General features: G+C 37.4%; 1 protein-coding gene and 1 long non-coding RNA gene across 13 annotated transcripts; one reads left to right on the top strand and one right to left on the bottom strand.

The window, feature by feature from the left end:
- Window positions 1-3,854: 3,854 nt before the first annotated feature.
- LOC111806654 (casein kinase 1-like protein HD16) lies at window positions 3,855-8,259 on the top strand. The gene is made up of 16 exons (XM_023692033.2): window positions 3,855-4,679; window positions 5,067-5,198; window positions 5,274-5,347; window positions 5,429-5,498; window positions 5,578-5,633; window positions 5,725-5,796; window positions 5,876-5,970; window positions 6,051-6,114; window positions 6,224-6,353; window positions 6,475-6,693; window positions 6,785-6,927; window positions 7,030-7,204; window positions 7,291-7,381; window positions 7,466-7,623; window positions 7,719-7,907; window positions 7,991-8,259. Exons 1-16 carry the CDS (start codon window positions 4,248-4,250, stop codon window positions 8,048-8,050), a joined length of 2,160 nt encoding a protein of 719 aa, XP_023547801.2. The 5' UTR covers window positions 3,855-4,247; the 3' UTR covers window positions 8,051-8,259.
- Window positions 7,285-11,972, bottom strand: LOC111806659 (uncharacterized). 12 transcript variants are annotated; one of them, XR_015423174.1, is made up of 9 exons: window positions 11,818-11,972; window positions 11,182-11,658; window positions 10,377-10,437; window positions 9,937-10,090; window positions 9,395-9,446; window positions 8,864-9,289; window positions 8,586-8,725; window positions 8,350-8,445; window positions 7,285-7,848 (listed from the first exon to the last, which is right to left on the bottom strand). It is a non-coding gene; the product is annotated as an uncharacterized LOC111806659 (long non-coding RNA). The 12 variants fall into 12 exon arrangements; XR_015423182.1 differs by having other exon boundaries at window positions 8,864-9,202; XR_015423181.1 differs by lacking the exon at window positions 9,937-10,090 and having other exon boundaries at window positions 11,182-11,362; window positions 11,430-11,658.
- Between the last annotated feature and the right edge of the window lie 168 nt (window positions 11,973-12,140).

The raw sequence follows: 12,140 nt of genomic DNA, 5'->3' as shown, positions 1-12,140 counted from the left end.
TTTATTTATTATAATTTTTTTTTAATTTTTATTTAATTCAACATCTACCTAGCTTATATTAATTTAAAATATGCCCAATAAAAGGAGAAATTATTTGAAAAAGACGGGTTGAAAATTATTAGAAGATTCCCACATTGACTAATTTAGAGAATGATCACGTGTTTATAAATAAGCAATATCATATTATTATTCACTCTCTTGTGATGTGAGTGAATAATTTTCGAAATAATCTATATCAAAATACTAGCGAAAATTCAGGTTGCTATTTTGACCCATTTTGTTCGTATAATTAGCATCTCAATTTTCGTGTCATGTCGTATAATTATACTCAAGTTGAGTTATTAAGCATAATTTAAAGAGCAGTGATTAATTTAATTTAATAATTATGTTGAGGATCGAGGATTATTGGGAATGAGTCCCACATTGGTTAATTTAGTGGAAGATCATGAGTTTATAAGTGAAGAGTAATTTATATTCATGTCATGTCATATAATTATACGAAGGAGCGATGATTTATTTAATATTTTTTATAAAATTATAAAAGAGTTAAAATTGATGAAATGGTATATAATGTATGTATGACATGGAAAATGTTGAAAATAAAAGCCGTTTTGAACATAGAAAAGGTGAGCTTTTACAGCCTTAACACCACGCCTCCCACTAGCCAAACAGTGAAGGATTCCACCATCTTAAAGCTTTTGATCAGCTGGCCCCCTCTATATATATATATATATATATATACATATATATACACATCCCTTTGTTTATGTAAAGCTTGGCATGCGAGAGATTTGGTTTGTATTCTAGTGGGATCTGTAAATGCTTCCCTTTAGCTCGAGGTTTTCAACACGTGCACGTTCTACATCGGTTTCGTTAGAGTCTAAACTGATGAATAGCACGTTCTACAACGGGTTACTAACGTTCGAATAAATTTGATCTTGAGAATGTTAAATTATAGTTAAGAAAGACATAAAAGAATCGATAGTTACTACTTATATTAACGAGGTTCGAAATTATAAGAACTAGAAACTTCAGCATGTTTGCCTTGAAAGAATCCTAGTTGGGTGACCTCCTAATTTTTTTTTTCTCGAAGGGAAGAGAGTGAAAACAAAATAGTTCAAATCAAGTAGGTATCATAGCGATTGTGACGTGATGTAACAACTCAAGCTCACCATTAGCAAATATTGTCCGCTTTAGCCTGTTACGTATTGTTGTTAGCTTCACAACGTTAAAACACATCTACTAAGAAGAGGTTTTCACACTCTTGTAAGGAACGTTTTGTTTCTCTTTCCAACCGACGTGTGATCTCACAATCCACCCACCTTGCGGGCTCAGTGTTCTCACTGGCCCACCGCCCGATGTCAAGCTTTGATACCATTTGTAATAGTCAAAATCTAACGTTAGCATATATTTTCTACTTCGGTCCGTCACTTATTGTCGTTAGTCTCATTATTTTAAAACGCGTTTACTATAATGTTTTGTTCTCCTCTCCAACCGATAAGGGATCTCACACGTGAGATAACATGAAAATAGTACCATTGTTGTGTACGGTACAACGTTGGAGAATGCTAAAGAAACCGTCCGGCCTTCTCATTTCTCTGATCCGATACATCCCCCCTCTTTAAAAATATCTCCCATTTAATTTTCTTCCCGCTTTATTTATTTTTTATTTTTTTATTCAACAAAAATTCATCAAATTATTTAAATATTTTCAATCATATATTCTTTTAAAGTGTAAAATTAAATGTCATGATATAATTTTTTTTTAAAGTATGATTATAATTTCTGTTTAATTATTATAATTATTTATTTTAATTTGACTAAATAACTTTATATATTTGAAATAATTATAAAGATTAAGTAATCAACTTATCGTCAACCTTCAGGTCCCGGTAGCTATCTTCCCTTAGAAATAAGCTTCTTTTAAACAATTCAAGTGCTCGAAAGACGGTTTCCATGAATTCGACCATATTTAAGTAATAGTTTTAATTATATAAAAAAAAAGAGGATAATTTAAACCTAATAAATATTAAAAATGAGAAAAGCATTTGGTTGGAAGGTTCCTTGAAATTCCAAAGAGAGGAGGATATGATATTTTATTAATAATTATTTAAAAGAAAATAGAAACAATAAATAAATATATATAGAGAGGTAGAGACTTACCACTTAAGGCATTCCAAAAGCGGCCGTTTGATTAAAATCCAACCGTCCATTTGATTTTCAATATTTTCAACTTTTAATATTCAACCCTAAACCCTATATTATATAAATAATTTTTTCTTGTGTTGTCGAACATGTCTCGAGCTCGACAGACCAACGAAAGTTACTTTCGAATTCAAATACAAAATAAAATAACTAAAAACGGGAATTTTTACCTACCCATAACTCATAAACCATGATTAATAATTTCACTCATTCAATTAGCCCGATCGTACTTCATAATCGCGTCAGGTCTCCAAGGTGAATAACCTCTGGTCGATGGAACAATGTAAGCAGGGAAAGTCGGTACAATAGATCATTACCCTTGAAAAAAGAATTGGCTTTGAGGGTTGGGCACGAAGGTCTCGGTCCCGAACCCGTTGGTTGTTGGTGAACTCCTCGAGCTGCTCCCGTGACGAGAGCGGATTGTTGCGTGCCGAATGATTTTACTCTTACTAATGTTCTCGTGATTGTGTAACAGCTGTAAAACGTAAATAAGTAATATAAGAAAACAAGGTGCGGCGCCCGAAGATTGAAGTAACTTACTAAAAACCTCGAGTATACAATGAAAAAGCGTCAAAATTATAAAGCGAGTTATGCTTTTTAAAAGGCTCAATTTTTTTCATGAATGCAAACGTCTTTCCTTTCCCTATCTACCCACTAACTTATAAAGCTTGCCACCATCCTTTACCTAATTCAAACCTTCCTTTTACAATAACACCTTCTAAACCCTAAATTCTAATTAGGTTCATTATTGTTACCCGAAATATTCAGTTACGTTAATTATTGTTTTCGTATGCATATAGCTATTATGGGACGTTTATATATTTTGTTGGTTTTAGACTCTGTTAAAGGAGTTTGGATGGAATCCAATTGAAGGTAGTCGAGGTGGACAGTCTTGCACGTGACAACTATTATCAGTGCAGTACTTGCTGCATGTCACAATCACACTGTTTTTTTACAGTGGACTTTTGCGATTGTGCGACACTCACTCCCAACACTGAGTGAGTCAAGCCAATTTGGATTTGTGTCGCCTATGACCAAACAACACATGTGCATGCCTTTGGTCACATTTTGAGAAGAATGGTTTAGAAAACACGGGACGAGAGAGGTTTTTGAAAGAGAGTTTGAAAGTCAGCTTGGGCTGCACTCTAGATTGGGCTGTACCTGAGATTTTAAGGGATCTTTTACTCTAGCTCGGGCTATAGTGTAGCCCGACTGCCATAAAATATGCACTCTTGACCAAATGTTTGAACGTTAATGTTGATCCGTTTCATGTTGAACTAAAAAAATAATTAGAAAACAAATGTAACCGATAAAAAATCTTGATATATCATTAATTTTTTTTTTTTTAACCATTAAATAATTTTTAATAGACATATTTAGATAATATTTAAACAATGCTAATTGACACATAAAATTCAATCTACAATAAACTAAATCTAAATTAAGAAAAGTACTAAGAAAGAGATTAGCTTTTATTAATGGGTTGGGCTGACCCAACACGCAACCGAAGTCCAGGCCCATAAATGTATGTATTGGGCTGAGATTCGGGTTTGGGCTGAGATTCGGGTTTGGGCCAATGCCGGTTCAATGATAAACTGACACGTTGTACGCTTTTCCACTGTGCAGACACTTGAACCCTTTTCCCTCTCGGTCACCGTCGGGATCTCTCTCTCTCTCTCTCTCTCTCTCTCTCTCTCTCCCCTCTTCTCCCGCGCTGAAATCACTCCGACAACGAAATTTCTCAGCGGTGATTAACGGTCGGGGGTTTGTATTGCGAGATATCTGTTCCTGTGCTTAATTAGGCGTTTGGTACATTCCTCTGAAACTTTTGGTTGTATTTCTCTCTTACGGCTCTTCTTTTATTGTCGAAATCGGCTTTCTAGGGTTGCATCTTTGCCTGTTCCCAATTGGTTGGGGTTTTGAGTTCGGTGGGGTGTGGTTAGAGGAGTAAACTAGGTTTGTGGCGTTTTTGTGGATTTATGAGGAGAATCTTGGTCTCTGTTTGGGGCTTTGAGCGTAGGATGATTCTTGAAGGATGAACGATGCCGGTACTGCGTAGCGGAGTGCGCAGGGGCCGGGCAAAGCAGAAGATAGACGTGTTGAGTCCGATCGAGCCGCAAGGGGAGGCCATTGCGACGAGAACAAGGAGGAGGAAGGCAGCAGCGGCAGTAAAAGTGGTGCCTAATAATAACGAGAAACCATTGCAAGAAGGAAACGATCAGCAGCCGCCACCGGTCAATGATAAGGTAGCTGCTGTGGTAGCGACTCCAGAAGAGAATCGGGTGTCGAAGGAAGCTTTTCGTGTCAGAGGTGGAGACGAGTTTGGAATTGCTGAAATAGGAGACGCTGCTGGTGGAGCCAAGAAGGAAGAGGCAGGGGAGAAGAAAATGGATGATCACGACAGTGGAGCAGGAAGCAATGATAAAGCTCACGCTGTTGAAGAAGAAGGAAGCACAGCACCGCTTCCTGAAAAGGTTAGTTTTTAGACAGCTGCAAAAATGAGTTCAAATTTTAGACAGCTGCAAGAATCCATACATCTGTTGTTGCATAGTACGCTGAATTTGTTGAGTGAATGAATAGAGGACTATATATGAGAATAGACTTACTTAGTTGGAAATTTCCCTACTTGACAATAGATTTACTTGATCCATCTTAGTTTCACACCCAGTGTTTTAATGGCTCATCTCATGACCATATCCTTATTGACTGACAATGTTGAATTATCATAACTTTGAGCTCCCTTGAGTTTTCTTGACGTGGGTACTGCATAACTTTACATTTTAGTCATTATCATTCTTCATTTTAGAAGTAGCTTCATTAATTGTTACCCCATTAATATTTTTCCCTAAAAAACCCTACAGATTCAGGTGGGTGGTTCCCCACTCTACAGGATAGATAGAAAGCTAGGTAAAGGTGGATTTGGACAGGTTTATGTTGGACGGCGTGCCTCCACTGTTAATACAAATGAGAGAACCGGCCCCGGTGCTGTGGAGGTAAGCATCAATTCCCACCCCTCTCTCCCTCTCTCTCTATACATGTGTTACATTGGACGAAGTTTCTGATGATAGGTGGCTTTGAAATTCGAGCATAGAAGTAGCAAGGGATGTAATTATGGACCACCTTATGAGTGGCAAGTTTATAAGTGAGTGGTTGTATAGACTCTCTCCATTGATTTTGCTTTATTACTTTTTGTTGTGATTCTTATACTGTATCTATCCCACAGCACTCTTGGTGGTAGTCATGGTGTACCACGGGTGCACTACAAGGGCAGACAAGGTGACTACTATATTATGGTATGTTCTTATCTGGTTACATCTTACATTGTTTTGAAGGCCATATTTTAGGTCGTTACATGCCACTTTAATCTTTTAGGTTATGGATATGCTGGGGCCAAGCTTGTGGGATGTTTGGAATAATAACGCTCATACGTGAGTAAAAACGAAACTTTGCTCAACTTCCATTTGAACGTTGTTTTAGTATTGTTTTGTTTTGTTTTTTTTTTTTTTTTCCTTATTTCAGAATGTCTGTTGAAATGGTTGCATGCATTGCAATTGAAGCAATATCCATATTGGAAAAAATGCACTCTCGCGGGTAAGGGTCATGTTGGGAGCCATTTAGATCTGGTTTCTATTATTAGTATACCTAATTTATAATTATATTGCTTCATTAGGTATATTCATGGTGATGTCAAACCCGAAAATTTTCTGCTTGGTCCTTCAGGGACCCCAGATGAGAAAAAGTTGTTTTTGGTCGATCTTGGACTAGGTATACCACTTGTACCTTTTTTCATTTAAAATTCATTTTGCACGTTGCATTACTCTTCGTTTTTATCGTTGGTCTGTCAGCAACTAGATGGCGCGATGGTTCTGGCCAGCATGTTGAATATGATCAGAGACCTGATGTATTCAGGTTCACCTTTATCCTGTTTTATTCTATAAACCTCTTTCTTTTCCATCCTCTCAAGCTTTTGTATTCCTGATTCTGATGGTCGTGGTTCATTTGTGTTCTTCTTCGACAGAGGAACAGTGCGCTATGCTAGTGTACATGCTCATTTAGGAAGAACTGGTAGCCGGAGAGATGATCTAGAATCTCTTGCCTACACCCTAGTTTTCCTTCTTCGTGGTCGTCTACCATGGCAAGGATATCAGGTTGACCTTTTCTTAAGTTGAATAGTCTCTTTTGTCCTGTATATAATTTCCTTTACCATGTTGATGATGCTTTTCTTTGGAAAAAAAATTCTATAAGACCTAACCGTGAAGCTGGTTACAGGGAGAGAACAAAGGATTCCTTGTTTGCAAGAAGAAGATGGCTACTTCTCCAGAGACTTTATGTTGCTTTTGTCCACAGCCCTTCAAACAGTTCGTTGAATATGTGGTGAACTTGAAGTTTGATGAAGAACCTAATTATGCAAAATATATTTCACTTTTTGATGGAATCATTGGCCCAAATCCTGAAATCAGGCCAATAAATACAGATGGTGCTCAAAAGGTATGATGCTCAGATAGAAATTTGTGCCCCCCGCCCCAATTAGTTAAGTTCGAGGTTTGACATCTTATTACTGAATTTCCATCTTCTGAAGCTCATTTGTCAAGTGGGGCATAAGCGAGGCAGATTGACTTTGGAGGAGGAAGACGATGAACAACCAAAGAAGAAGGTTCGTATGGGCATGCCTGCAACCCAATGGATCAGTGTTTATAATGCTCGGCGGCCAATGAAGCAAAGGTATTCATGCATGTTTATACTGATGCTAATCTCATAGCTCGTATAAAAGTCGAGGTAAAATTGATCTAGTTATTTGAAATAACGAATGATTTTGTTGTTTAGGTATCACTATAATGTAGCTGATGTAAGGCTTGCGCAGCATATTGAGAAAGGGAATGAGGATGGCTTGTTTATAAGTAGTGTGGCCTCATGTCAAAATTTATGGGCCTTAATCATGGATGCTGGCACTGGGTTTTCATCACAAGTTTATGAACTTTCACCCCATTTTCTTCACAAGGTTACTTTTATTTTTTGCCCCAGATGGCGTCAATAACCTTTATTGGTTTTGAAGTTAGTTATTGATGACTTGGTTGTGAACTGAAGGAATGGATCATGGAGCAATGGGAAAAGAACTATTACATCACAGCAGTAGCCGGAGTCGTTAATGGGAGCTCATTGGTTGTAATGTCTAAGGGTCGGTTGGAATATTTTACCCCATCTTATATAAGATCGATGCCATCTTCATTCTATTAACTGAATCTCAATTTAATGATTCCAGGCACACAATACTTGCAACAGTCGTACAAAGTCAGTGATTCTTTTCCTTTCAAATGGATTAACAAAAAGTGGAGAGAGGGATTCTATGTAACGGCAATGGCCACCTCGGGAAGTCGGTGGGGCGTTGTTATGTCCCGTGGTGCAGGATTTTCCGATCAGGTTATTTTTCACATCATGAAAGTATAATATCATCTAATCTGGTTATAAAAATTACAGTGTGCAAAACTGACCTGACCGTTGTTCTTAAACTTCAGGTGGTCGAGTTGGATTTCTTATACCCTAGTGAAGGTATTCATCGCCGATGGGACTGTGGGTATCGAATCACTGCAACTGCAGCAACCAGTGACCAAGCAGCCCTCGTTCTCAGCGTGCCAAGGCGAAAGCCTGCTGACGAAACACAAGAGACACTTAGAACATCAGCATTTCCAAGTACCCATGTCAAGGTATAGAACTCTGATTCAGTAAATGATGGTGATGATTCAGTTCCCTTCATTAAATTGTCTAAATCTATCATTTCCTACTGCAGGAGAAATGGGCAAAGAACCTTTATATTGCGTCCGTATGTTATGGAAGGACAGTTTCGTGAACTTCTATTATCTGTTCTAACAAAAAGAGAGAAAAAAGAAAAAAGAAAAATGACACACGCAGAGACCTTGGTATTCAGGGGGCTATCCAAGCTTAGAGAACTGCTTTTGGTGACCTAGTCGAATTAAATGTAATTAAGTCAATACCAACTGTTAGAATAGTTGTGAATTATGCCATTTATAGAAATATTTGCCCCATTGTCCATGATAACTTAAGCCTTGCAATTTGTTTCAAATCTTTTCTCCCTCTCTGCACACGCACTCACACTAGAAGACAAGTGAGAAAAAAGGAAAGAAGTACCTCTATGAAGTTTGATCCCCAGTATGTTGAAAAATTGAACCACTTTTCAAGTGCCCCCTGGCTCCAAGCAGTTTTAATGGCTGGATCACCCTTTTCCTAAACGAGAACATGTATCCTTCTGTGCTCAGACAGGTTGCATAATAATCACTAACAGAGAAGTATTTTCGGTTCAGTTTATAGCTCTGACAGTACCCAATTTTTTACGGTAAATCCCAAGCAACAGCTTGTAAATGTACCTTCTGAGGAATGAAGATTCGGGATTCCATTTACATTGAAGTTGGTCTGAATTGTACTCTGAAGGCCTGCAGCAACAATCTCCACAAATTTACTTTTTTCCTAAGCAAATAAGGAAGTAGAGCGCATGATCATGTCTTTCCTGTATAAATAAGCCATAAAACTAAGTAAGATGACATGATTTGAAACATTTCTCGCACTAATGACTTCTTTCTCCCTTTATATGATGATCTTGTTAATTTTTTACAATAATAATAACAATAAAATAATGAGCAATTACCGTTGGGTATGAAGCTTTCCTGGTAACCAGACAATTATAGTACTTATATTCTTCCCCGTGGTTGGTTGGTTTATAGAATCTGGATTTGGGTTTCGCCTTTTGGCATTTTTTGCACCTTTTTTTTTTTCTTTTTTGTTTGGTTCCTCTCTCCAGTACTCGTTGGTTTCTTTTTCTTTTTCTGTGTAACATAAATGTACCCGGTAACATCACACATGATCTCCAACTTCAAATGCGTAACACCTGAAGATTCCAAAGGTATGGACAGATCACGCACTCCTCTTGCAACATTCACCACTCATCCTCGTCCTTTCCGAAGCCAGTATATCGAACTCGTGCTTCCTGTGAAGTTTGTTCCAATGCAATAGAATACAGAGCACAGCAGATTATGAGGCTTTTCTCTTCATCTAAATATCTGCCAACTTTTTTCTGATGGTTTTATAGTAATAAGCCACAAAGAGTAGAAAACAATTAAGTATTTTGTGTTATTTGCAACTCTCTAAAGAAGTATATGAATTGTCTGGGAAAGCTTACTAGTTCTCCATGGCAATTAACTCGGTAACTGAGGCACGAAGCAACGTCATACCTAAGAAATCAAAGGAACATTAGTAAGATTCCTCAATTCAATAGCAAAAATCACGAGTCTTGACCAAAGAAGATCAAGCAGAAACAGAGCTTGCTGAAAGCAGACTGATGTGCTTATATTCAAGTATCAATGACTTTTCTGTAAACCATCGAGTTGAAACTAGAAGAGACAAGCATTTCATAAAATCTTCTCATCAGATAATGATATATGATAGGTCCATAAGCTATGCCATTGCCATACACCATACACCAACAAAAGTAATAGATACATCTCAACGATAATACTGACTGTAAATAGAGCAAGATGACTAAACATAAACATTAGGGGTTAGTTGAAGCAGGGAATAATGCTAGAGCTTTTATGGTTTCGACATGTATAGGCATGAACCATCAACTTTACATTGGCATCAGGGTAAGAAAATTGAGTATAAAAGCTCTATGTTAGACGATAAAAATCAAAATCTAATTATTATCATATGTACCAAAGTTACCATGTAAATATCATTGCAGCCAACTTTCAACCACTTTTTCAACTTTGTTTCTAACTCTGTGGAGCTAAGTAATCTATATCCCGACTTCTGTAAAGCTTTCTTACAGGATTTGAACTGAATGTCAGTCTTATCAAGGGTGTGACATCCTGAATGACTGCAAATAATAGATGTCTGAGAAGTTAGCATTGTTTATACGGAGATTTGTCTTCCACTAGTTTTTCCAAGTGTGAAATGAAAATAAACTCAAGATACTTGCACAGTGCTAGGATTTTAGGTAGCTAAACTTGAGGCACTACATCTGACTAGGGACTGATTATCGTCTATAATATGTCAATAATCTATGGAAATTGTGCTTGTATGAATGTGAACATATGATTCCATCACGGATCAAGCTCATGTAATGTAACAGCATTGTATTTTCTACTCTGAATTTTTCTCACCATGCATCGTCTATTGACGAAAAGGCTTTGAATGCTAATCTTGAAAGATCAGTTGCATTGCCTGCATTAAATTTTCAAGTAACGATTTCAAGTTTGCCAAAAGGTGTAAAAAGTGAAACTTACTGTTGAACTGCAAATAATAGTATCTTAGCCAAAGATCTAATCATGCAAGGAGGCACTACAGTTTTCAAATCACAGTGCATGTTATGACTAGAACATAGACTTCCTGGTTCAGCCTCGATGTCACCATTCTGTGAAGGTTTGAACACAGGATCGTGGCATCAAAACGACACAGGTTGAAACTGTCAGGACCAGGTTTTCTCAATTAGAAACCCGAGGTTCATTGTTGAACGTCAATACTACTATAAGCAGCAGAATGCAGAGACTCTAGATGTGCTTGGTATGCAATGCAAGAAGCACTAACCATAATCACAGGCTATAGCAATCCCTGCTCGTCTGCTAAGCTTAAACTAACATGCTTCAGAACTGTGAGTTTCAAGTTACATTGCCTATGGATCCTTCCACTTGAAATCTCTTGATAAAAGACTTGATAATATAAGTACAAATAAATTACCAATCATCGTGCACACAGCAACTTGAATAATTCTAGGCACGAATGAGTTACCAATCAATGTGCAGCCCCTCCCTCTACCAGCCTCGTGTCGTGCAAGATAATAAAACAAAACCATCGTAGAGCCAAAAGATATAAAACTATGCATACACCAATAACCGAAGCACATTGGCAATCCAAAGGAGCACTTCAGATAGAATTTCTACAACTCATCGGCAATGATGCGGAATTTACCTTTGAATTCAGGTGGTCCAGATGACGGTGCGTCAGTTAAAAAAGTAGTGTCCGAATAATTAAGTACAAGTTTCGGAGGCGGAGTCGGAGGCGAAGGTGATGGCGAAGGTAGAGGTGGAGGCCGCGCTTTTTTACAACTACTTCGCAATTAATTTTTCTGAATCTCGAACCAGTCATGCACCTAGGCAGATAAGAATTACCAAAAATCAACAGACACAATGGATAAGAAAAAATTCGAAGACCTGTACCGCAGTGACGGGAGATTTTCTAGCGCGCCACGGGGAGCAACTGCAGAAAAATCAAGCATGAAAGGAAAGACACGATGATGGATTGCAAAAATACTCGTTTGAAGAAGCGATCGAAGCTTTACAAAAATTGCACACTACAACCTGAAATGAAGTACCAAATCTTGGAAAAGCACTTGACCAAGTGTTCGGTCTTCAGAGTCCTTTAAGATATTATCCATCTCCACAATCTCTACAATTAGCGGCACAATAAATGGAAATACAAAATCGAAATCGGCAATTTCAAATCAGAAAATGCAGTAAGGAAGTTCTGCGCATAACTCGAACAGGAAAACTAGACTCGGACGCATCGATTGAAAGACATAAACTCAAGCATAGCATAAGATCTTGCCTCAGCTAGTGTGAATTAGAATGGAGAATCATCCAAATCCCTTGACGAATTCCGATACTCCATCGGCAAACACAGAAGAAATTATGCAGAGCGTAGAGAGAAGTGATTAGAAGTAAGAAGTCTACTTCTTGGATTGGGACATATTACTCAGACTTTCCTCCTTACGAGCTACACAATTACAAATTTAAAAAATATGTTAAATTACATTTTTAACCTCTCTTCAATTTTAATTCGAATTTTATTTTTATAATTTTAAATTTCAATACCATTTTTTTAAGTACAAAATTTCCTTTTGTTAAAGTTTTTTTTTTAGTTTAATAAAA

Source organism: Cucurbita pepo, chromosome 12, assembly GCF_057944985.1.
Source record: "Cucurbita pepo subsp. pepo isolate OVF chromosome 12, ASM5794498v1, whole genome shotgun sequence".
Taxonomy (NCBI): domain Eukaryota; kingdom Viridiplantae; phylum Streptophyta; class Magnoliopsida; order Cucurbitales; family Cucurbitaceae; genus Cucurbita; species Cucurbita pepo.
Note: the sequence above shows the minus strand (reverse complement) of the source record. Positions and strands in the feature narration are given on the sequence as shown.

Coding starts and splice junctions, on each gene's coding strand:
- LOC111806654 (XM_023692033.2), top strand. CDS start 4,248: ATGCCGGTACTGCGTAGCGGAGTGCGCAGGGGCCGGGCAAAGCAGAAG. Junction 5,499..5,577: donor AAGGTGACTACTATATTATG/GTATGTTCTTAT, acceptor TTAATCTTTTAG/GTTATGGATATGCTGGGGCC. Junction 6,115..6,223: donor CAGAGACCTGATGTATTCAG/GTTCACCTTTAT, acceptor CTTCTTCGACAG/AGGAACAGTGCGCTATGCTA.